The sequence below is a fragment of the Engystomops pustulosus genome, chromosome 3 (assembly GCF_040894005.1).
Source record: "Engystomops pustulosus chromosome 3, aEngPut4.maternal, whole genome shotgun sequence".
NCBI lineage: Eukaryota > Metazoa > Chordata > Amphibia > Anura > Leptodactylidae > Engystomops > Engystomops pustulosus.
The window spans coordinates 6,218,502-6,243,476 of NC_092413.1; the positions used below are offsets into that span (position 1 = coordinate 6,218,502).

The 24,975-nt window shown below is 49.3% G+C and overlaps 4 protein-coding genes across 4 annotated transcripts in view; 3 read left to right on the forward strand and 1 right to left on the reverse strand.

Moving 5' to 3' along the window:
• LOC140120787 (uncharacterized) overlaps nucleotides 1-13,050 on the forward strand; it is a 28,261-nt gene extending 15,211 nt beyond the window's left edge. The window contains exons 8-10 of the mRNA XM_072139730.1: nucleotides 667-784; nucleotides 9,573-9,693; nucleotides 11,461-13,050. Of these exons, the coding sequence (XP_071995831.1) occupies nucleotides 667-784; nucleotides 9,573-9,693; nucleotides 11,461-12,875 (1,654 nt within the window). The 3' untranslated portion in view covers nucleotides 12,876-13,050. The remainder of the gene's footprint in view (nucleotides 1-666; nucleotides 785-9,572; nucleotides 9,694-11,460) is intronic.
• The window catches only part of RRP36 (ribosomal RNA processing 36), a 233,380-nt gene that overhangs the window by 181,291 nt on the left and 27,114 nt on the right, over nucleotides 1-24,975 (reverse strand). The window lies entirely within an intron of this gene.
• Nucleotides 6,542-9,583, forward strand: LOC140120893 (oocyte zinc finger protein XlCOF29-like). Its single transcript, XM_072139928.1, has 3 exons — nucleotides 6,542-6,832; nucleotides 9,037-9,161; nucleotides 9,324-9,583. Exons 1-3 carry the CDS (start codon nucleotides 6,796-6,798, stop codon nucleotides 9,543-9,545), a joined length of 384 nt encoding a protein of 127 aa, XP_071996029.1. The 5' UTR covers nucleotides 6,542-6,795; the 3' UTR covers nucleotides 9,546-9,583.
• The window catches only part of LOC140120788 (uncharacterized), a 44,014-nt gene continuing 37,771 nt past the window's right edge, over nucleotides 18,733-24,975 (forward strand). Inside the window, exons 1-4 of the mRNA XM_072139731.1 lie at nucleotides 18,733-19,009; nucleotides 22,089-22,213; nucleotides 22,416-22,785; nucleotides 23,302-24,947. Coding sequence (XP_071995832.1) covers nucleotides 22,701-22,785; nucleotides 23,302-24,947 — 1,731 coding nt within the window. The 5' untranslated portion in view covers nucleotides 18,733-19,009; nucleotides 22,089-22,213; nucleotides 22,416-22,700. The remainder of the gene's footprint in view (nucleotides 19,010-22,088; nucleotides 22,214-22,415; nucleotides 22,786-23,301; nucleotides 24,948-24,975) is intronic.

A 24,975-nucleotide genomic window follows, 5' to 3' on the forward strand; every position in this document is an offset into this window, starting at 1 on the left:
TCTGACGAGGATTCGGGTGTGCCGCTATTCACTAAGGTTGTGCGTCCAATTTCCTGCATGTGTCGCTTTCGCGCTGTGGTCCACCGGAGTTCACCTTCTTCATCCTGGTGCATGTGAGTGCTTGATCTTGCGACATAATTCCATTTTTAAATTCTGCGGTTTGTCCGAATCCAACTGGTTGTCCAACGGCCACGCCGTCCCCCCCCCCCCCGGCATGCAAGCCGGCGCCAATGCTCCACAATCCGATCGCGTGCGCCAAAATCCCGGGGCAATTCGGCGCAAAATGGAAATCGTCGGGAAACCCGACAAAAATGCGTTCCGCGGACCCTTAATAAATTAGCCCTCTTGTGTCTTGCCTTACAAATATTCCCAACTATGACGGTGTTACCATATGATCAGAGTCTCTTCCATGGCATAAGTTGCACATGAAACAAAGATTCGATCTTAGGACAATGGTCTCACATTATTGGTGTCTGTCCTCATTACAGGGTAGAGTAGTTCCATGAATAAGACTCTACAGATATACGGTTGGGAATATAAGTATTGGATCCACTGCTTATTTTCCAAGCTTTTCCAACCTACAATGAATGGAGAGGTCTGTAATTTTTGTAATTGCATGTCACTCCATTGGATTATGTAATATAACGTAATATGAACCATCTTCAGCACTCTAACTAAGGTGGTTGTTGGCCAAAAACTCGCATTACATGGCTCCATCCATTCTCCCTTCAGTATGTTGCAGTCTTCTCCCCATTTCTCCCCGTATCTACCACCAGGCTTCATGGTTGGGATGTTGTTTTTGGAAATGTACTCATCCTTCTTCATGTTCTATATCAGTCACATCTGGATATATGACTTTCTCCCATTTCCTTCTCTGGATCATTCAGATGGTCAATGGCAAACATCCCCGGGCATGTGCAGATGTGAGCAGAGGGACATTGTGGGGCACATTTACTTACCCGTGCCTGGCGCGTTCCCCAATGTGCATTGAATGACCGGAATGCCCTGTGCCATGATTCACTAAGATCGTGCGCCCGATATCCTGCATTTGTCGCTTCCCCGCTCAGGTCCGCCGGAGTTGAGTCTTAAATCCTGCGCTAAGTCCGAATCAGTCGGATTGTCCGACGGCGCGCTCCCCAATTTCTGTCGTTTGAAAGCAAAATCTGATTCCGTACGACACGATCCCTTCTAAATACCTTTCACAGCGGCGCAAATCCCAAAAAGTCCCAAGTCCGACGGAAATGCGATGGAGTATGGAATAGGGCACGGAATTACTTGATGGTGATTGGTTACATACTGAGGATGTCGGTAGATTCACATTTATTGGATATACAGAATAATTATGGTCGGACAAGGAGGAGGAGTTCTGGGCCAAACTTCCTTTCACAAATCAGCAGAAAGCTGTATAAGAAAAGGGGATCTACGAAAGCGTCTGGTCATCCTCCACCGCCCTCCAACAGCCACAGGAATGAAGCGTAGATATTTCCTTCTTGCAATGTCCTAGAATAGTGGCCTATTCCAAGGTGCAGTGTAGTTGCTACATGAGAATGGCTAAATGTGCGGACACTTTGTTTGACACAAGTAGGGGGTCATGCGATATATCCGCAGGTCCGGTCCAGTTGTAGTTAGCAATGAGACAGGGGCTCTGGCACCAGCTTCTTCCATCCCCCTCACGTAGGATCTAAAATGCCCTTTTTTGAATATGCAAGTCATATGCAAACAAATAGAGAAGAATCATAGCTTGAGGAGTCAAGTTTTGAGGCTACAGGGGGAAAGTCACTTTAGAGGTCCATAACTTGTTCTATATTACTTAGGAAAATGCTTTAATGAACATTGGTAATGGATAAAAAAAATCATCTTGGAGATCACTTCAGGCAATATGGACAGTTTAAAGAAATAGTGAGGAGGTAGCTCCTTCTCTAAAATGCCCCCCCCCCCCCCCTTCTCTGAGTCAGCTCAGAGGAGGTAGAATTGGAAGCAGGACTGCTGCGGGGAACAAGAGAAGGTAAAAATTTTCTTGTTTAATACTCAGAAACAAGATGAAGACAGAGGGCCACAATATCAGGAGGATAGAGGAGAAAGGCCACAATATGGGGAGCATGGAGGACGGGAGGTCACAATATGAGGAGCATGGAGGACAGGGGGCCACAATATAAGGGAGGATGGAAGACATGGGGTCACAATATGAGGGATGGAGGAGAGGAGCCCACAATTTGAGGAGGACAGGGGGCCACAATATGAGGGTGATGAAGGACAGGGGGCCACAACATGAAGTTGATGGAGGACTTCTCCCAAAATTGTTCAGTTTGGCTGGACAGCCAGGTCAAGGAAGGGTTGTGGTTGTCCAAAACTTCTTCCAGTTAAGGATTATGGAGACCACTGTGCTCTTAGGAACCTTGAATGCTGGAGAAATGCTTTTGTAACCTTGGCAAGATATGTGCCTTGCCAGAATTCTGTCTCTGAGCTCCTTAGGGTGAAGACACACATGGCGTTTTTGGGCCGTTTTTACTAAGTGCGTTTTCAGATCGTTAAAAACGCATGCGTTAAAAAACATGCGTTCCGAAATTGCGCAATGAAAAACGGACAAAAACGCATGCGTTTTTAACGATCTGAAAACGCACTTAGTAAAAACGGCCCAAAAACGCCATGTGTGTCTTCACCCTTAGGCAGTTCCTCAGACCTCCTGATTCGCATGTGCTCTGACATGCACTGTGAGGTCTTCTCTTCTCCGGAGCAGAGGTGACCCTACTCCTCCGCAGCAGAGGTGTCTCTTGGTCTTCCTTTTGTGGGGTGGTTTTCATGTCACCCAGTTTCTTTGTAGCACTTGATGGTTCATGCAGGTTTTTCACTTGGGGACACTTTCAAAGTTTTCCCAATTTTTCTGACTGACCTTTATTTCTTATAGTAATGATAGGCGCTCGTTTTTCTTTATTTTGCTGCTTTTTTCTATCCATAATACAGTAGGACGATCAGCCGTGTATCCACCTGACTCCTGCACAACTGATGGTCCCAACCCCATTTATAAGGCAAGAAATTCCACTTATTACCCCTGACAGAACACCTGTGATGTGAGAACCTCTCCAGGTGACTACCTCTTGTATCTCATCAAGAGAAGCCCAGACTGTACAGACCTGTGATCAGAGCAGAAGGACCTGGAATATAAGACAGATTTTCAGTTGTTTCACAATTCATAGTTTTGAAGCCTTCAGTGCGAATCTACAATCTTTATAGTCATGAAAATACAGAAAACTCTTTGAATGAGAAGTGTGCAAACTTTTGGTCTGTACTGTATATGTACGAGTATACTGTGCACTGACGGGTCCATGTGATGTATATGGATATATGTATACTGTGTACTGAGGGGTCCATGTGATGTGTATGGATGTATAAATATATATACCGTGTTTCCCCGATAGTAAGACACCCCCGATAGTAAGACATAGTGGGTGTTTTAGGGGGGTAGGCTAATGTAAGACGTACCCCGAAAGTAAGACATAGTTAGAGCGGACGGAGCAGGGAGCTGCAGCCTCTTCTTGCCACTGCTGTAGCTCCTGGCCGATAGAAGACTGTGACCGGAGCTCAGCTACTCTGTGCAGGCTCCGATCACATGAGGAGAGAGGAGACAGGGGAAGCAGCCCTGCACAGTGTGGAGTCTGCAGCATGGAGCCGAGGGAGAAGCTTCCTGCTCTGTGCTGCTGCCGTCTGTGTTACTGGAGCAGCTCCTCCCCCTCCTGTGTAGCTGCTAAACTCTGCTACATCAGTCGGACCTGGAGGGGGGGAGCAGGGGAGCACATGTCAGCCTGGACCAGCCTCTACTCAGCCCTGCAGTCAGTGACACTGAAAAGTATGTATGTTATGTATAGTGTGTATGTAGGTGTGATGCCTGATCTATATTTGAACATTGTGTGCATGTTTATTTACATGTATAATGTATGAATGCAGTGTGTGTCAGTGTACACTGTATAATGCCCCCCCTTACACTGTATAACCACCCCCTTACACTGTATAACCACCCCCTTACACTGTATAACCACCCCCTTACACTGTATAACCACCCCCTACACTGTATAACCACCCCCTACACTGTATAACCACCCCCTACACTGTATAACCACCCCCTACACTGTATAACCACCCCCTACACTGTATAACCACCCCCTTACACTGTATAACCACCCCCTTACACTGTATAACCACCCCCTTACACTGTATAACCACCCCCATACACTGTATAACCACCCCCTACACTGTATAATCACCCCCTTACACTGTATAACCACCCCCTTACACTGTATAACCACCCCCTTACACTGTATAACCACCCCCTACACTGTATAACCACCCCCTTACACTGTATAACCACCCCCATACACTGTATAACCACCCCCTACACTGTATAACCACCCCCTACACTGTATAACCACCCCCTACACTGTATAACCACCCCCTTACACTGTATAACCACCCCCTACACTGTATAACCACCCCCTTACACTGTATAACCACCCCCTTACACTGTATAACCACCCCCTTACACTGTATAACCACCCCCTACACTGTATAACCACCCCCATACACTGTATAACCACCCCCTACACTGTATAACCACCCCCTTACACTGTATAACCACCCCCTACACTGTATAACCACCCCCTTACACTGTATAACCACCCCCTTACACTGTATAACCACCCCCTTACACTGTATAACCACCCCCTACACTGTATAACCACCCCCTTACACTGTATAACCACCCCCTACACTGTATAACCACCCCCTTACACTGTATAATCACCCCCTACACTGTATAACCACCCCCTTACACTGTATAACCACCCCCTACACTGTATAACCACCCCCTTACACTGTATAACCACCCCCTTACACTGTATAACCACCCCCTACACTGTATAACCACCCCCTTACACTGTATAACCACCCCCTACACTGTATAACCACCCCCTTACACTGTATAACCACCCCCTTACACTGTATAACCACCCCCTACACTGTATAACCACCCCCTTACACTGTATAACCACCCCCTACACTGTATAACCACCCCCTTACACTGTATAACCACCCCCTTACACTGTATAACCACCCCCTACACTGTATAACCACCCCTACACTGTATAACCACCCCCTTACACTGTATAACCACCCCCTTACACTGTATAACCACCCCCTACACTGTATAACCACCCCCTACACTGTATAACCACCCCCTACACTGTATAACCACCCCCTTACACTGTATAACCACCCCCTTACACTGTATAACCACCCCCTACACTGTATAACCACCCCCTTACACTGTATAACCACCCCCTTACACTGTATAACCACCCCCTACACTGTATAACCACCCCCTTACACTGTATAACCACCCCCTACACTGTATAACCACCCCCTTACACTGTATAACCACCCCCTTACACTGTATAACCACCCCCTACACTGTATAACCACCCCTACACTGTATAACCACCCCCTTACACTGTATAACCACCCCCTTACACTGTATAACCACCCCCCTACACTGTATAACCACCCCCTACACTGTATAACCACCCCCTACACTGTATAACCACCCCCTACACTGTATAACCACCCCCTTACACTGTATAACCACCCCCTACACTGTGTAATTCTTGGCACTTGCTTTTATAAAACTGTTTTGTGGTGAATACCATACTGTTCAGGTTGTTAATAAATGTTAATTTTATGGTTAAAACAAAAATTGACATTTTTTCGCCAATATAAGACATACCCCAAAAGTAAGACATAGTAGGACTTTTGGGGGTAAAAAGAATGTAAGACACTGTCTTACTTTCGGGGAAACACGGTATATATATATATATATACACAGTGTACTGAGGGGTCCATGTGATGTATATGGATATATGTATACTGTGTACTGAGGGGGTCTATGTAATGTATATGGATATATGTATACTGTGTACTGAGGGGTCCATGTGATGTATATGGATATCTGTATATACTGTGTACTGAGGGGTCCATGTAATGTATATGGATATCTGTATAACCAGACATAACCTGGACTAAATCATCCGCCATCTCCTGGACAGTCTTTGGTGACATTGGTGGATGGAGCGAGACCTGATGTCCCTGATGAGCTCAATTGGATTCAGGTCCGGGGAACGAGCGGTCAGTCCATAGCATCAATGTCTTCATCCTGCAGGAACCGCTGACACACTCCGGCCACATGAGGTCCAGCATTGTCCTGAGAGAGTTTGTTTTGGTTTTTTAAATACTTAACTTTAACATGACAATACACACAGAGACAAGATCAGACAAATAATATACAGAGAAGTAGTTGCTGCATGAACTACAGTAATAGGTATTATTCCCGCCGAGCCTCACACGGGATCAGTCACACATTCCTAGGGAAGAAGATCCCATTCCGAGAAGGGGACAGCACTATCGTCATGACAACGCACACTGTGCCTGCTGCTTCCTGTTACCACACTGACTGACAGGCATGCCGACCAATCAGGAGGAGGAGGAGGTTGTGGGGGGTGGAGCAAAGGACAATGTGGCTGTGACTGTGTTGCATATGACTGAGAGCGAGGCCCATGTCTGTGTAGAGTCCTCAAAGCCCCTATAAATGTACGGTCCGGAGCGAATAGCACCTGGAGAAGAGATCTGGAGCCGACAGGACCTGAAGCAAACACAGAACGGTCAGGAGACCCCTGACCATCACATCACATGATATCTCACTGCTGCCAGAGACAGGAGAGAAAGAAGTGACTGCAGCCCCCACACAGCCGCATGAAGACCCCGCCTGACAGGAGACCCCGAGCTACAGGTAACCCCCCGCCTGCCAGGAGAGCCCGAGCTACAGGTAACCCCCCGCCTGACAGGAGAGCCCGAGCTACAGGTAACCCCCCGCCTGACAGGAGAGCCCGAGCTACAGGTAACCCCCCGCCTGACAGGAGAGCCCGAGCTACATGTAACCCCCCCCCGCCTGACAGCAGAGCCCGAGCTACAGGTAACCCCCGCCTGACAGGAGAGAGCGAGCTACAGGTAACCCCCCACCTGACAGGAGAGCCCGAGCTACAGGTAACACCCGCCTGACAGGACAGTCCGAGCTACAGGTAACCCCCCCGCCTGACAGGAGAGCCCGAGCTACAGGTAACCCCCCGCCTGACAGGAGAGCCCGAGCTACAGGTAACCCCCCGCCTGACAGGAGAGCCCGAGCTACAGGTAACCCCCCGCCTGACAGGAGAGAGCGAGCTACAGGTAACCCCCCACCTGACAGGAGAGCCCGAGCTACAGGTAACCCCCCGCCTGACAGGAGAGCCCGAGCTACAGGTAAACCCCCCCCCCCCGCCTGACAGGAGAGCCCGAGCTACAGGTAACCCCCCGCCTGAAAGGAGAGCCCGAGCTACAGGTAACCCCCGCCTGACAGGAGAGAGCGAGCTACAGGTAACCCCCCGCCTGACAGGAGAGCCCGAGCTACAGGTAACCCCCCGCCTGACAGGAGAGCCCGAGCTACAGGTAACCCCCTGCCTGACAGGAGAGCCCGAGCGACAGGTAACCCCCCGCCTGACAGGAGAGCCCGAGCTACAGGTAGCCCCCCGCCTGACAGGAGAGCCCGAGCTACAGGTAACCCCCCGCCTGACAGGAGAGCCCGAGCTACAGGTAACCCCCCCGCCTGACAGGAGAGCCCGAGCTACAGGTAACCCCCCCGCCTGACAGGAGAGCCCGAGCTACAGGTAACCCCCTGCCTGACAGGAGAGCCCGAGCTACAGGTAACCCCCCCTGCCTGACAGGAGAGGCCGAGCTACAGGTAACCCCCCCGCCTGACAGGAGAGCCCGAGCTACAGGTAACCCCTCGAATGACAGGAGAGCCCGAGCTACAGGTAACCCCTCGAATGACAGGAGAGCCTGAGCTACAGGTAACCCCCCGCCTGACAGGAGAGGCCGAGCTACAGGTAACCCCCCGCCTGACAGGAGAGCCCGAGCTACAGGTAACCCCCCGCCTGACAGGAGAGCCCGAGCTACAGGTAACCCCCCGCCTGACAGGAGAGCCCGAGCTACAGGTAACCCCCCCGCCTGACAGGAGAGCCCGAGCTACAGGTAACCCCCCGCCTGACAGGAGAGCCCGAGCTACAGGTAACCCCCCGCCTGACAGGAGAGCCCGAGCTACAGGTAACCCCCCGTCTGACAGGAGAGCCCGAGCTACAGGTAACCCCCCGCCTGACAGGAGAGCCCGAGCTACAGGTAACCCCCCGCCTGACAGGAGAGCCCGTGCTACAGGTAACCCCCCGGCTGACAGGAGAGCCCGAGCTACAGGTAACATCCCGCCTGACAGGAAAGCCCGAGCTACAGGTAACCCCCCCCCCCGGCTGACAGGAGAGCCCGAGCTACAGGTAACCCCCCGCCTGACAGGAGAGCCCGAGCTACAGGTAACCCGTCGAATGACATGAGAGCACGAGCTACAGGTGACCCCCCCGCCTGACAGGAGAGCACGAGCTACAGGTAACCCCTCGAATGACAGGAGAGCACAAGCTCTAATGCTCTATATTATGCTGCTAACATACTGCTCCGTATATTTATCTGTATGAAACATCTAACCAGATGCAGCAGATTTTCACAGACTTGACATACAAGGCACATGCAATCATTTCTGATACATGAAGGCCTACGGGAAGGGCACCGGATCAGAGAACTGGGATCCACCGAGCGAATTCTGTTGACAAACCTGCTCTGCTACACTTACCGGTCTGAACATAGAACGACTGAACATAACTCAGCAGGACGCTTCAGTTTAGAAGTTCATTGTCCTGTAAATCCAGCAGACACACAGAGGAGGTTTGTCTGATAAACTCGATTGTGTACAACCAGTCTAAGACGACTCTGGAAACCAGACAAAGGATAAACAAGAAGCAGCTGTGCATCTCCTGGAGGCTCGGAGATCATCTCCCCAGCTCAGTCACTGAGGTTATGAATGTCACATGGTGTGGTTCCTGTGTGACTCATATGTGGTTTCCATAAATCTCCCTGCAGTACCAGATCCTTCCAGAACGCTCCTTCCCCTGAGTGACCCACCAAGGATGGACAAGGACAGGAATGAGACCACCAGGAGAATATTAGACCTCACCCTGGAGATCATCTACCTGCTGACCGGAGAGGTAAGATCCTCTGTATTACTGCTAATCTAACATTAATCCAACATAAATGGCATTTCCTACAAATTTTTAATTGTCAAATTTTGCCGATTCCAAAAATCCCGGTGACACGTCCAGATATTTGTGAAGGACACTTTAACCTCAAGTATTTTTCTTCATACACAGGAATACACAGTAGTGAAGAAGTCATCTGGTGAGTGTGTGACCCCCCGTGTATCAGGAGGATGGACCCAGAGCCCCATCACCCAGCCTCCACCTCATTCACTGATACATGAGCAGAAGATCCTAGAACTTACCTCCAGGATCACTGAGCTGCTGAGCGGAGAGGTGAGCGCTGCCGGGAATGCTGGGACATTATATAATAACACAAGGGAGGGGTCCGGGTGATGACTGTGTCATTGTGTGTGTCAGGTTCCTATAAGATGTCAGGATGTGGCTGTCTATTTCTCCATGGAGGAGTGGGAGTATGTAGAAGGACACAAGGACCTGTACAAGGAGGTCATGATGGAGGACCACCAGCCCCTCACATCACCAGGTAAGAGGGGAGTAAAGTGAACCTGTCGGGTGATTTCTTTGGGCCTATTTGAGATCAGGATAGGATGAAGGGAAAGAAGCGGAGCTCTGTTATACATGGGTTCATACATGGAATTCCCAATGATCAGGTGAATGGTGGAAGTGAAGTCTCCCTGCACATATATTGGGTATAAGTCTGGGAACGATTGCTTGATCAGCCCCTCAATTATGACTATGGGGTTCCTGGAAATGTCTTCCAGTCTCATAGCTGTGAATAATGAGCTGGACACATATGTTCACTGCTGCTCCATTCCCCCCTGGGGGGGGGGGGGGGGGCGGGGGCATTACTAACACCCCATGTTATCTGAGATAATTGTCCATGATTGGACGACTCCCATTAGGTCAGTATACTAAAGTGTGGTTATTATTATCCCAGAATCACATGTGGGGTTCTTGCATTATTGATGTTGTTTTTAAGCACGGAGAAGAGCAAAAAATTGGAAATACAAAGGATGGGTTAATTCTCCTTCCTGCTGGATCAGTTTCTGATTTTGGCTCGAAAAAAAACTATTATGTAATTACAGGCCAAAAATGTAATGAGCAGAAATTAGCATAAGAGTAATATTACTAATGAGTGATAATATTACTAACTAAGGCCGGATTAGGGGACTTCATATAAACGTATTTCCTTTATATTGCATCTTCCTCTAATTGGCAACTGCAATAAGCTGAAGCTGCCAGCTCTATACATTACTAAAAGAATATTTAATTATAACTGTTGATCTATTACGTCCTTACCTATTACGACAGAATAGAAATCTGTGTGTGTATATTTATATATACCCTATATACTCGAGTATAAGACGAGGCCCCTAATTTTACCACCATAAACTGGGAAAACCTATTGACTCGAGTATAAGCCGAGGGTGAGAAATGCATTGGTCACAGCCTCCCAGTTTATAGCCAGCAAGCCCCCAGTAGTATATAACCAGCCTGCCCCCAGTAGTATACAGCCAGCCCAGCCTGTCCCCAGTAGTATATAGCCAGCCTGACCCCAGTAGTATATAGCCAGCCTAACCCCAGTAGTATACAGCCAGCCCAGCCTGTCCCCAATAGTATATAGCCAGCCTGTCCCCAGTAGTATACAGCCAGCCCAGCCTGTCCCCAGTAGTATACAACCAGCCCAGCCTGTCCCCAGTAGTATATAGCCAGCCTGCCCCCAGTCGTATACAGCCAGCCCAGCCTGTCCTTAGTAGTATATAGCTAGCAAGCCCCCTTTAGTATATAGCCATCCCTCTGTAGTATACTCACCTTTGGGTGTTCCTGACGCTCGGTGGGGCTCTTCTTCTGTCTTCTTTGCGATGCTCCGGTCCCCGCGGCTCCTCTTCTGTCTGCTGTAACAGCCGGTAGAGGCACGGCCATGTGCTCTGCCGGCTGGCGCACACTATGATACAGCTACTGACGACGACATAGTATGCGCCGGCTGGCAGATAACATGGCCACGTCTCTGCTGGCTGTTACAGCAGACAGAAGAGGAGCCGCGGGGACCGGAGGATCGTGGAGAAGACACAAGAGGAGCCGCGCCGAGCATCGGGGGCACCGGAAGGTGAGTATGTAAGTTTATTTTTTTATTGACTCGTGTATAAGCCGAGGTGAGGTTTTTCAGCACGAGTATATACGGTCCATATAAACATATATTGAGTAAAAGCTAGAGCAGCAATATATATGCTGAGTAAAATAAGGAAAAAAATTTTTCTAACATTACTTAAAACAATTTAATCCGTTACAGAAATTCTTGATGATGATTCTGAGGAAAATGTGAAGATCTCACTAAATCTGAAAGTCGAAGAAGAAGAAGTAGAAGAAGAAGTCACGGAGCCCTCCCCAGAGGAAAACCTTATTATCATTAAAGTAGAACCTGGGCTGGACGCGACAGATCTATCAGACAACCCCCTTGACCATACAGAACTTTCTCCAGATCAGTCACAGATTCCTACCACAACAACGAGTCAAAAAGAAAGAAAATTTCAATGTGATATATGTGGAAGATGGTTTTTAAAACGCACAGATCTTGTTATACACAGGAGAACTCACACAGGGGAGAAGCCATTCTCCTGTGCAGAATGTGGCAAATGTTTTATCCGTAAAGCGGGTCTTGACCAACATGAGAAACATCACAAAGCAGATAAACCCTATTATTGTACAGTGTGTGGAAGAGGTTTTACAGAAAAAAGAATTCTTATCACACACGAGAGAACTCACACAGGGGAGAAGCCATTTTCATGTTTAGAATGTGGAAAATGTTTCACCCGTAAATCAGGTCTGGATATACATGAGAGAATTCACAAAGGAGAGAAACCGTATTCCTGTTCAGTGTGTGGGAAAGGTTTTATAGAAAAAAGACTTCTCATTGCACACGATAGAACTCACACAGGCGAGAAGCCGTATGCATGTTCATTATGTGGGAAAGATTTTACCCACAAAAAGAGTCTGGTAATACATGAGAGAACTCACACAGGAGAGAAGCCATTTTCATGTTCAGTATGTGGGAAATGTTATACGAGCAAATCAAGTCTTGCTAAACACGAGCGCCGTCATCCTGGAAAGAAACCATTTGTATGTTCACTATGTGGGAAAGGCTTTTCAAAAACATCGGATCTTATAAGACATGAGAAAATTCACGCGGGAGATAAACCATTTAAATGTTCAGAATGTGGGAAATCTTTTACAGAGAAAAAGAGTCTGATTATTCATCAGAGAAATCACACAGGAGAGCGGCCATATTCATGTCGGGAATGTGGGAAAACATTTATTCATAGATCACATCTCGCTGCACACGAGAGAATTCACACGGGAGAGAAGCCGTATCCATGTACAGAGTGTGGGAAATGCTTTATAGAAAAATCGAGTCTCGTCATACATAAGAGAATTCACACAGGAGAGAAGCCATATGCCTGTTCAGAATGTGAGAAATGTTTTATTACAAAAGCTAAACTCAGGGGCCATCAGAGAATTCACACGGGAGAGAAACCATTTTCATGTTCTGAATGTGGGAAATGTTTCATTTCTAAAACTAGTCTTAAGTATCATCAGAGAAGTCACACTGGGGAGAAACCATATTCATGTTCGGAGTGTGGCAAATGTTATTCTGCCAAAATTAGTCTTATGGATCATCAGAGAACTCATACAGGGGAGAACCTGTAGGTGCGCAGCCTTCCCTGGCCTCGACTGATTCTAAGGTCACGTTCACACGGTGAGTTTTGAGACGCTATCCCAAGACTTCCCCCACGATCACATTTTAACCATTATGTGACTGAGGGTCATTGAATGTCCAGGTCAATGTTTGTAGTTCAGTTCTGAGGTTCCCTGAATGTTTCTTATGTAGCGTTTCCAAAGATATCTTATCATAACAATTTTTACTTTGGTTTTTTTTCATGACATTTTAAAGACAAATGTGAAGAAATACGAGTATTTCTCGAGTATAAGCCGAGTTTCTCTGCAAAAAAATGTGCGCCCCCCAGCAGGTCCTCTTCAATTGATCGTCACTCTGGTATCTTCTCCATGTCCCCGCGCCGTCCGTTACAGGGATCGTGACGTCAGCCGCAAGCTGACGTTCTACCATGTGCGCCGCCATCGGCACACAGTATGATGCCAGCGAGCAGCTGATGTCACAATTCCTGCGATGGACGGCTCGGGGACACGGAGAAGATGCTGGAGCATCCACCGATTGAACAGGACCTGCTTTGGGCGTCGGAAGGTGAGTACACTGTTTTGTTTTTGAAGGCTAAATACTACAGGGGGCTGGCAGGCTATACACTACAGGGGGCTGGCAGGCTATATACTACAGGGGACTGGCTTGTTATATACTACAGGGGGCTGGCTATACACTACAGGGAGCTGGCAGGCTATATACTACAGGGGCTGGCAGGCTATAAACTACAGGGGACTGGCTTGTTATATACTACAGGTGGCTGGCTATACACTACAGGGAGCTGGCAGGCTATATACTACAGGGGCTGGTAGGTTATATACTACAGGGGCTGGCAGGCTATAAACTACAGGGGACTGGCTTGTTATATACTACAGGTGGCTGGCTATACACTACAGGGGCTGGTAGGTTATATACTACAGGGGATTCTCTTGTTTAATATGTCCAGAATGGTCTTTACTATGGCGGGCTTGCAGGCTAAACACTATAGGGGGTTGCTGGCTATATACTGGGGAGGCTGTGACCAATCCATTTCCCACCCTCGGCTTCTACTCGAGTCAATAGGTTTTCCCAGTTTTTTGTGTTAAAATTAGGTGTCTTGGCTTATACTTGAGTATATACGGTAAGCTTTTTCTCATTTTTGTGTATACAGAACTGAAGATATCCACTCTTAAAATACAAATGGACATCTCGGAAAGCTGTATATAAAAATCTAATTTTATTTTTTTTACTACAACTTATTAGTAGATATCTCTGGTTCTATGAAGCATCCATACACAATGCACATGTCATATTAAAGGGATTCTCCTGTTTAATATGTCCAGAATGGTCTTTCAAGGTGCCAGGGTTCAGGAAATATCGGTGTTAGAAATTGGTCTCTGCCATGACGTTTAGAAAGGTCTTTTCTTCACGGGGCACGTGCAAATAGGACGTTTATGGTGGTTGTCTCAAAGATCGCCTCAAACGTGAAGGAAACGCAAAGTTACCTCAGTATGTGATCATGGTTGGAATATGTCTCAAACTGCAATCGGAAGGCGGCCTAACATGAGCTTGGAGTCAATTGGAAATTTGTGTGTGTATGGGAAGGGGGGGTGGGGGTTGTATATCCAGCAGACTCCGATGGCTACTGGCTCTTAGTGGAAAAGTCAAGGATAGTAAAAAAAAAAACAAAAAACCTCCAATTGCACAAAAAATTTTGTACACATAAAGTGCGAGTCTTCTTTTTGTGCCATTAATAAAGGAAACTTTTCAGTCTCTTTCTTGTGGTTTTTTCAGTCTCTGCCACGGTACAAGGCGGAGTGTGAACTGAGGTTCAAATTTTCTGGGAGATAGTATCACATGCTCAACCTGTGTGTCGCCTAAGACCTTCAAAAATATCTTCCTTGCCGGGTTAACAGCTGCAGAGGCCTATGGCCAGAGATGACTGGTGCAGATGTCATCACGTGTCAGTATCGGAGCGAAGTAGACAGCAAGAGCAGAGAGAAGGCACTGAGAGGAACAAGGTAGGTATGTTTTATTTTTTTCCCTATACACTAATGTGGATCATCACTGTGAAACTATTGACTACTGTAGAGCATCAATGTGACTACTGTGGAGGATCACTGTGACTGCTGACTACTGTGGAGGATCACTGTGACTGCTGACTACTGTGGAGGATCACTGTGACTGCTGACTACTGTGGAGGATCACTGTGACTGCTGGCTACTGTGGAGGATCACTGTGACTGCTGGCTACTGTGAAGGATCACTGTGACTGCTGAGTACTGTGGAGGATCACTGTGACTGCTGACTACTGTGGAGGATCACTGTGACTGCTGGCTACTGTGGAGGATCACTGTGACTGCTGGCTACTGTGAAGGATCACTGTGACTGCTGACTACTGTGGAGGATCACTGTGACTGCTGACTACTGTGGAGGATCACTGTGACTGCTGGCTACTATGGAGGATCACTGTGACTGCTGACTACTGTGGAGGGTCACTGTGACTGCTGACTACTATGAAGGATCACTGTGACTGCTGGCTACTGTGGAGGATCACTGTGACTGCTGGCTACTGTGGAGGATCACTGTGACTGCTGGCTACAGTGGAGCTTTATAACAAGCAGAGTGTTGTGAACCCAATGTGCCATCTAACTGGTTTTGCTTTGGGCCACAGATTAAGGGCGTTATCACTGGACCTCTCCGGTATTCACTATTTTTCCCCTATACAGGGATCTGGACTTTGCTGTGGTTAGAATGCAAGGTCCCTACCTCTTGTGTCACAAGATCAAGCACTTACATTCACCAGGAAGAAGAGGGTGAACTCCGGGGACCTGAGGGGGGAAGCGACACATGCAGTATATCGGGCGCCCGATCTTAAGTGAATCGCGGCACAATGGGTAAGGCCCCTTTCACACTTGCGTTTTTCGCGCGCTTTTTCTGCGCGTGCTTTTGACGCGCAGAACTTGCATTGCCCTCTGACCCATTGTAACCAATGGGTCTTTTCAGGCTTGCATTTTTTTTCACGCACACACGCGCGTTTTTTTAACGCGCGCTTAAATCTTGACATGCTCTACTTTTGCGTGAAAAACGCACCATACAAGTCTATGGAGATGCATCAAAAACGAATTGCACTCTGAGACACTTGCAAGTGCATTGCGTTTTTCACGCATCAATTGCCATAGAAAAGACAGAGCTCAGTCCTGAGTCCACTGAACAAACTCTGACTGAAAACTGATTGCACTCTGATGCAAAATGTGCGTTTTTCACTGACCAAACCCTGATCACACCCTGATCAAACTCTGACGTGATCTGCAACGCAAGTGTGGAAGGGGCCTAAGTAAATGTGCCCCAATGTGTGCTGGTTAGCCAAGAAATGCAGATGCGGATCACTGTGACTATTGGCGGCATTCCTGTGTCTAATGTGGGAATAGCTGGGACTACTGACTATAGTGGGGCACCACTGTGACTACTGGCTATAGAGGGACATCACTGTGACTACTGGCTATAGCGGGGCATCACTGTGACTACTGGGGAGGATCACTGTGACTACTGGGAAAAGACGCTGTGACTATTGGCGGCATTCCAGTGTCTAATGTGAGAATAGCTGTGACTACTGGCTCCTTGTGGCATCACTGTGACTTCTGGGGAGGATCACTGTGACTACTGGGATTAGACGCTGTGACTATTGGCGGCATTCCTGTGTCTAATGTGGGAATAGTTGGGACTACTGACTATAGTGGGGCACCACTGTTACTACTGGCTATAGAGGGGCATCACTGTGACTACTGGGATAAGACGCTGTGACTATTGGCGGCATTCCTGTGTCTAATGTGGTAATAGTTGTGACTACTGATAAGGCCGAGCCCCACCCTTGGGCGTGTGTATTGAGTTTCTAAATGCAATGCAAGAGCCACATGTGGCCTCACCCTCAAAACTGCATTGCAGTAAGGGTGCGCTCACATGTGGCGTTTTGGGATGCATTTTACATGTTACCGTGGCCACTTTGAAAGAGTTTTTCTTCATTGCTGGAAGTGTAAACAGCTGTGAAAATGTAAACCCAACTACTTGCACTTCCAGCAATGATGAAAAACTCTTTTAAAGCAGCCAAAAGCAGGGTAAGGGTGACGTATGCGTTTTCAATCCATTTTTGGCCCGTTTTGCTTAAAAACGCATACGTGTGCCATCACCCTTACGTATAAAAATGCATGCATCCTGTCGCAGTGCCACTGGTGACCGCACCATCAGTATTGGGATACCTGCACACGAACATGTGAAGGTATATGGGAAGCAAATAAGTGTCCTGTGGACCTCTGCATCCGGTGTCATCCACAGGTGAGCTCACGCACCGATAACCATCAATGGGATGCAAACTTGGGCAGGAATAAGACCTGCTCCATCTTTTGTGTCTCGGGCAGTCCCCGCATGCATGGGCCCGTAGAAGAAAATTAAGAATTGTTGTAGAAAATACAGCTAGCACATGTGCTTATTATCTCATTGTGTGCAGGGAGCCTAGGAGTTAATAAATTATTATAACATTTTCGGTACCAACAACAACCAGTAGGTGGTGCTGGACTCAATCTTATCGTCCTGCTAGGGGGTTAGTGCATGGATATACTGGGCTTTGCTTGGCTGAATCCCTCTATCACTGCAGGGACCATATTCTGGGCCTCCCTCTCGCGGGCTCACCAGGTATAATACATGTGGAGGCGGAGCTCCGGGCCTGTTGCTATTTGTGTCCTGAGTTTTGGAGTTTCTTTTTCAAAACAGATGAATCCGATCAGTTTTTCCGCACTGATTTCCGGAGGTGTCCATCGCTGTTAGAACTTCCGTTGTTTGAGTGGATAGTTGTAAAAAAAAAAACAACCCATGACACCTTGCCTTTAACCCCTTAAGGACGCAGCCATTTTATAGCTCAAGGCTCAGCCCCATTTTTTGGATTCTGACTTGCGTTTTGAACTCTATTACTTATCAAAGCGATTCTGAGATTGTTTTTTCCCCACATGTTGTACTTCATTTTAGGGGTAAATTTTGGCTGAAAAGTTTTGTGTTTATTTCCAAAAATAAAAAATGAATTTTTTGAAAAATTAGCCATTTTTGAAATTCGAAATCATTGCGTTTTCAGGTAGATAGATTTCCCAGCTATATAAGTTACTGAATAACATTTACACTCCGACCACTGGGGTGTCAGCGATTAGTTATAGCCGACACCCCGTATACCCCGATGGCATCAGCTCTGCGTCCTATATACCGGTCACTGGGGTTAATGGATCAGTACGGACAGTTTGGAATTGACAGGCACATGTGACGCTTGCGTTTTTAACAGACTGCTTAAAAACGAACGGCCTAAAAATGTGTTCAAACGCCACACGTGTGTCCTGTATTGTGCAGAGGCTCGTGTGCGTTTCAGTTACAGCGCGTACACGTTACCCGCTTACGAGAGGCTTCAGCCCAGATCACATGCTGGGGGTACAACGCGTTTCCACTGCATCAGCTAAAACCCAATGTAACCATGTGATCAAGGCTGAAGCCTTTGGAATGCGTCAAAGACGCATTAAAAAACGCAATGTATCGTGTGAATGCGCCCTCAGGCACCTCACTGGAAGGGCCATACAGGTGCATTTCTGGCTCTGCTGTAGATATCTCAGGGGCAATTCCTGAGGTGCAGCTCCCACCCCTCACACAGGAGACACCTGAACCCCCAGAACCCGCGCCAAGTCTTCTGCCCCGCCCATTATGTGTCACACAGCCTCCTCCTGTACCACAGCCGTGAGGTAACACTAGGGGGCGGGACTGGCGTCATGACGACCTGCACTGTCCTGGCTGCTTCCTGTTCTCATGCTGACAGGCATGCTGACCAATCAGAGGAGGCTGTGGGGGCGGAGCAGAGGGAAACGTGGTTGTGACTGTGATTGTATATGACTGAGAGCGGAGGAGGAGCCTATGTATGTGCAGAGTCCTCAGAGCTGACAGGACCTGGAGCAGAGACCAGGAGCAGAGACCAGGAGCAGAGATCTGGAGCAGAACACAGAGGAGTCAGGAGACTCCACATGATATCACACTGCTGCCAGAGACAGGAGAGAGAAAGAAGTGACTGCAGCCCCCACAAAGCCGCATGAACCCCCCGCCTGACAGGAGAGCCCGAGCTACAGGTAACCCCCCGCGCCTGACAGGAGAGCCCGAGCTACAGGTAACCCCCCGCCTGACAGGAGAGCCCAAGCTACAGGTAATCCCCCGCCTGACAGGAGAGCCCGAGCTACAGGTAACCCCCCGCGCCTGACAGGAGAGCCCGAGCTACAGGTAACCCCCCGCCTGACAGGAGAGCCCGAGCTACAGGTAACCCCCTGCCTGACAGGAGAGCCCGAGCTACAGGTAACCCCCCGCCTGACAGGAGAGCCCGAGCTACAGGTAACCCCCCGCCTGACAGGAGAGCCCGAGCTACAGGTAACCCCCCGCCTGACAGGAGAGCCCGAGCTACAGGTAACCCCCCGCCTGACAGGAGAGCCCGAGCTACAGGTAACCCCCCGCCTGACAGGAGAGCCCGAGCTACAGGTAACCCCCCGCCTGACAGGAGAGCCCGAGCTACAGGTAACCCCCCGCCTGACAGGAGAGCCCGAGCTACAGGTAACCCCCTGCCTGACAGGAGAGCCCGAGCTACAGGTAACCCCCCGCCTGACAGGAGAGCCCGAGCTACAGGTAACCCCCCGCCTGACAGGAGAGCCCGAGCTACAGGTAACCCCCCGCCTGACAGGAGAGCCCGAGCTACATGTAACCCCCCCGCCTGACAGGAGAACCCGAGCTACAGGTAACCCCCCGCCTGACAGAAGAGCGTGAGCTACAGGTAACCCCCCCCCCCCCCCCCGCCTGACAGGAGAGCCCGAGCTACATGTAACCCCCCGCCTGACAGGAGAGCCCGAGCTACAGGTAACCCCCGCCTGACAGGAGAGCCCGAGCTACAGGTAACCCCCTGCCTGACAGGAGAGCCCGAGCTACAGGTAACCCCCCGCCTGACAGGAGAGCCCGAGCTACAGGTAACCCCCCGCCTGACAGGAGAGCCCGAGCTACAGGTAACCCCCCGCCTGACAGGAGAGCCCGAGCTACAGGTAACCCCCCGCCTGACAGGAGAGCCCGAGCTACAGGTAACCCCCCGCCTGACAGGAGAGCCCGAGCTACAGGTAACCCCCCGCCTGACAGGAGAGCCCGAGCTACAGGTAACCCCCGCCTGACAGGAGAGCCCGAGCTACAGGTAACCCCCTGCCTGACAGGAGAGCCCGAGCTACAGGTAACCCCCCGCCTGACAGGAGAGCCCGAGCTACAGGTAACCCCCCGCCTGACAGGAGAGCCCGAGCTACAGGTAACCCCCCGCCTGACAGGAGAGCCCGAGCTACATGTAACCCCCCCGCCTGACAGGAGAACCCGAGCTACAGGTAACCCCCCGCCTGACAGAAGAGCGTGAGCTACAGGTAACCCCCCCCCCCGCCTGACAGGAGAGCCCGAGCTACATGTAACCCCCCGCCTGACAGGAGAGCCCGAGCTACAGGTAACCCCCGCCTGACAGGAGAGCCCGAGCTACAAGTAACCCCCCGCCTGACAGGAGAGCCCGAGCTACAGGTAACCCCCCGCCTGACAGGAGAGCCCGAGCTACAGGTAACCCCCCGCCTGACAGGAGAGCCCGAGCTACAGGTAACCCCCCGCCTGACAGGAGAGTCCGAGCTACAGGTAACCCCCCGCCTGACAGGAGAGTCCGAGCTACAGAAAACCCCCCCCCTGACAGGAGAGCCCGAGCTACAGGTAACTCCCCACCTGACAGGAGAGCCCGAGCTACAGGTAACCCCCCGCCTGACAGGAGAGCCCGAGCTGCAGGTAACCCCCCGCCTGACAGGAGAGCCCGAGCTACAGGTAACCCCCCGCCTGACAGGAGAGCCCGAGCTACAGGTAACCCCCCGCCTGACAGGAGAGCCCGAGCTACAGGTAACCCCCCGCCTGACAGGAGAGCCCGAGCTACAGGTAACCCCCCGCCTGACAGGAGAGCCCGAGCTACAGCTAACCCCCTTCCTGACAGGAGAGCCCGAGCTACAGGTAACCCCCTTCCTGACAGGAGAGCCCGAGCTACAGGTAACCCCCTGCCTGACAGGAGAGCCTGAGCTACAGGTAACCCCCCGCCTGACAGGAGAGCCCGAGCTACAGGTAACCCCCTGCCTGACAGGAGAGCCCGAGCTACAGGTAACCCCCTGCCTGACAGGAGAGCCCGAGCTACAGGTAACCCCCTGCCTGACAGGAGAGCCCGAGCTACAGGTAACCCCCTGCCTGACAGGAGAGCCCGAGCTACAGGTAACCCCCTTCCTGACAGGAGAGCCCGAGCTACAGGTAACCCCCTGCCTGACAGGAGAGCCCGAGCTACAGGTAACCCCCTGCCTGACAGGAGAGCCCGAGCTACAGGTAACCTCCCGCCTGACAGAAGAGCCCAAGTTACAGGTAACCCCCCGCCTGACAGGAGAGCCTGAGCTACAGGTAACCCCCCTGCCTGACAGGAGAGCCCGAGCTACAGGTAACTCCCCCCCCCCGCCTGACAGGAGAGCCCGAGCTACAGGTAACCCCCCGCCTGACAGGAGAGCCCGAGCTACAGGTAACCCCCCGCCTGACAGGAGAGCCCGAGCTACAGGTAACCCCCCCGCCTGACAGGAGAGCCCGAGCTACAGGTAACCCCCCACTGGAAGGTCCCGAGGTTCAGAAAACCCTCTGCTAACTCATAGCCATCATATGCATATGTAGTGTTAATAAACTAACCTGCGTAGCTCTTGTAGGATATTCTCTCCTGTTGACCGGGATAAGGTGCGACTGCACAGGTAGCATGAAGACATCAGAGAAGTGTACTACTCCACTATGGCTGCCATGATACTAGTTCCACCAATTAGGCCTAAGGCAACTCTGGAACCAAACTAAGGATGGATAAGATTGAATGACCCTCAGGGGATATGATGGCAGCCAACATACACATGGCCCATGTAACCGTACATCTGCTCATTCATGTGCGCCATTCTTACTACCAGTACAAGAGGTGTTCAAAAACTTGTAGTGTGGATACGACATTCATGCCCCTGTTAGGAAACCCCCTATACGCTATGTGGTGGAGGCTCGGAGATGCCCAGCTCAGTAACTGAGGTTCTGTATGTCACATGGTGTAGTCCCTGTGTGACTTACAGCTTCTCCTTTCCATAAATCTTCCTGCAGTACTAGATCCTTCGGGAACACTTCTCTTCCTGAGTGACCCACCGAGGATGGACACGGACAGGAATGAGACCACCAGGAGAATATTCGACCTCATCCTGGAGATCATCTACTTGTTGACCGGAGAGGTGAGATCCTCTGTGTTATTGTACTCTGTATTATATTATTGTATAAATGTCATCATGCAGACTGGCACCACAGACCACATCAGAGGGAGAAAGACTGGAAATGTCCCCTACAAATAGATAGTGGTAGATAGTTTTCCAAATATTTCAGTATTTTGTTAATTCCTTGGAATCTTTTATTCTGAGTTTCTCTCATCATACACAGGATTACACAGTAGTGAAGAAGTCGTCTGGTGAGTGTGTGACCCCCCGTGTATCAGGAGGATGGACCCAGAGCCCCATCACCCAGCCTCCACCTCATTCACTGATACATGAGCAGAAGATCCTAGAACTTACCTCCAGGATCACTGAGCTGCTGAGCGGAGAGGTGAGCGCTGCCGGGAATGCTGGGACATTATATAATAACACAAGGGAGGGGTCCGGGGGATGACTGTGTCATTGTGTGTGTCAGGTTCCTATAAGATGTCAGGATGTGGCTGTCTATTTCTCCATGGAGGAGTGGGAGTATGTAGAAGGACACAAGGACCTGTACAAGGAGGTCATGATGGAGGACCACCAGCCCCTCACATCACCAGGTAAGAGAAGAGACAGGTCTGACCTGATATGGAATTCCTGTGCCACCACTGCATGGCCCGCAATGCCCCCTCCACACTTAACTGGCATTGAAGACGGAGAGGTCTAAAGACCAAATAACGGCTTGTATGCCTGTTTTCAGGTGTAAAAGCCGTGATAAATCCCATGGGTTTCACAGACCAAGCGCAGTCGTGTCCGCCAGCCTAAGGCTGTTGTCACATGTGGCCCATTTTAAAGTAGTCCGACAAAAAACGCATCCGTTTTTGATCGGTTTTCATTAAGATATTTGGGAAAACTGGTCAAAAACGCATGCTTTTTTTTTTTATGGACTGCTTAAAAATGGTCTGAAAACGGGTTCAAAATGCCACGTGTGACTGCAGCCTTATGGATAGAGATAATTACCCAGAATAATAAATTGATGTTCTATTTCATTTTGCCAATTTTTTTTTCATGTGGTATCATTGATCCGGTGTTCATCTGTCTGTTATCTTCCTTTTTTTTTAAAATACTTTTTTCAGCCATTACTGGAAACCTTAATCACTCCACAGGAAAAGTTACGTTATCACGAAACTGTAAAGTAGAAGAAGAAAGCGCCTCTCCTGAGGAAACAGTTGGCGACGCCTCTCCCGAGGAAAACAATGGCGACGCCCCTCCCGAGGAAACCGTTGGCGACGCCTCTCCCGAGGAAACCGTTGGCGACGCCTCTCCCGAGGAAACCGTTGGCGACGCCTCTCCCGAGGAAACCGTTGGCGACGCCTCTCCCGGGGAAAACGTTGGCGACGCCTCTCCCGAGGAAACCGTTGGCGACGCCTCTCCCGGGGAAAACGTTGGCGACGCCTCTCCCGATGAAGACCTCATTATCTTTTATGTTGAACCTGGACATAACTGTACAAATCTAGCAAATAATCCCCTAAATCATAAGGAACCTTCTCCCGATTGGACAAAGATTCCTAACCCAAGTATGAGTCGTAAAGGGCGTAAAAGATTTCAATGTGATATATGTGGAAGATGTTTTTTGAAGCGCATTGGGCTTGTTACACATAGAAGGAGTCACACCAAGAAGAAGCCATACTCCTGTGCAGAATGCGGGAAATGTTTCACCAGTAAATTAGATCTTGATCAACATGAGAAAAATCATAAAGGAGATAAACCCTATTCCTGTACAGTGTGTGGGAAAAGTATTACAGAAAAAAGACATCTTATTGAACATGAGAGAACTCACACAGGGGAAAAGCCATATTCCTGTTCAGTCTGTGGGAAATGTTTTTCCTCTAGGCTAAGCCTTGTTCACCATGAGAAGATTCATACCGGAAAGAAACCATATTCGTGTTCAAAATGTGGGAAAAGTTTTAAAGAAAAAAGACTTCTCATTGCACATGATAGCGCTCACACAGGAAAGAAGCCATTTTCATGTTCAGTATGTGGTAAATATTTTACCACTAAATTCAATCTGGTAATACATGAGAGAATTCACACAGGGGAGAAGCCATATTCATGTTCAGAATGTGGGAAGTGCTATATAGGTGGATCAGGTCTTGCTAAACATAAGAGAACTCATTCTAGAAAGAAGCCCTATGTATGTTCAGTATGTAGGAAGAGCTTCACCAAAAAATCTGACTTTCTTAAACATGAGAAAATTCACGCCGGAGAAAAACCCTTCTCATGTCTAGAATGTGGAAAATCTTTTAAAGGCAAAAAAGGTCTGAAAGTACATCGGAGAAGTCACACGGGAGAGAGGCCGTTTGCTTGTCGAGAATGTGGAAAACATTTTTTTGCAAAATCACATGTTATTGCACATGAGAGAATTCACACAGGAGAGAAGCCACATGCATGTTCCGAATGTGGGAAATGCTTTGTAGAAAAATCAGCTCTTGTGAAACACAAGAGAATCCACACAGGAGAGAAGCCATATGCGTGTACAGAATGTGGGAAATGCTTTGTAGAAAAATCCAGTCTCGTTATACACGTGAGAATTCACACAGGAGAGAAGCCGTATTCGTGCTCGGAATGCGGGAAACGTTTCTTTACGAAACCGAAACTTGAACGCCATCAGAGAATTCACACTGGGGAGAAGCCATTTTCATGTTTGGAGTGTGGCAAATATTATTCTGACAGAGCTAGCCTTAGGAGTCATCAGAGACTTCATACAAGGAGGAAATCGCTTTAATTTTTGTAAATGGGAAAATTTTGTT

What these genes read in the sequence shown, in the direction of transcription:
- LOC140120893 (XM_072139928.1), top strand. Translation starts at nt 6,796, where the DNA reads ATGAAGACCCCGCCTGACAGGAGACCCCGAGCTACAG. An exon ending in CAGGAGACCCCGAGCTACAG is followed by an intron (nt 6,833 to 9,036) that starts GTAACCCCCCGC and finishes ATCTCCCTGCAG; the next exon opens with TACCAGATCCTTCCAGAACG. An exon ending in TCTACCTGCTGACCGGAGAG is followed by an intron (nt 9,162 to 9,323) that starts GTAAGATCCTCT and finishes CTTCATACACAG; the next exon opens with GAATACACAGTAGTGAAGAA.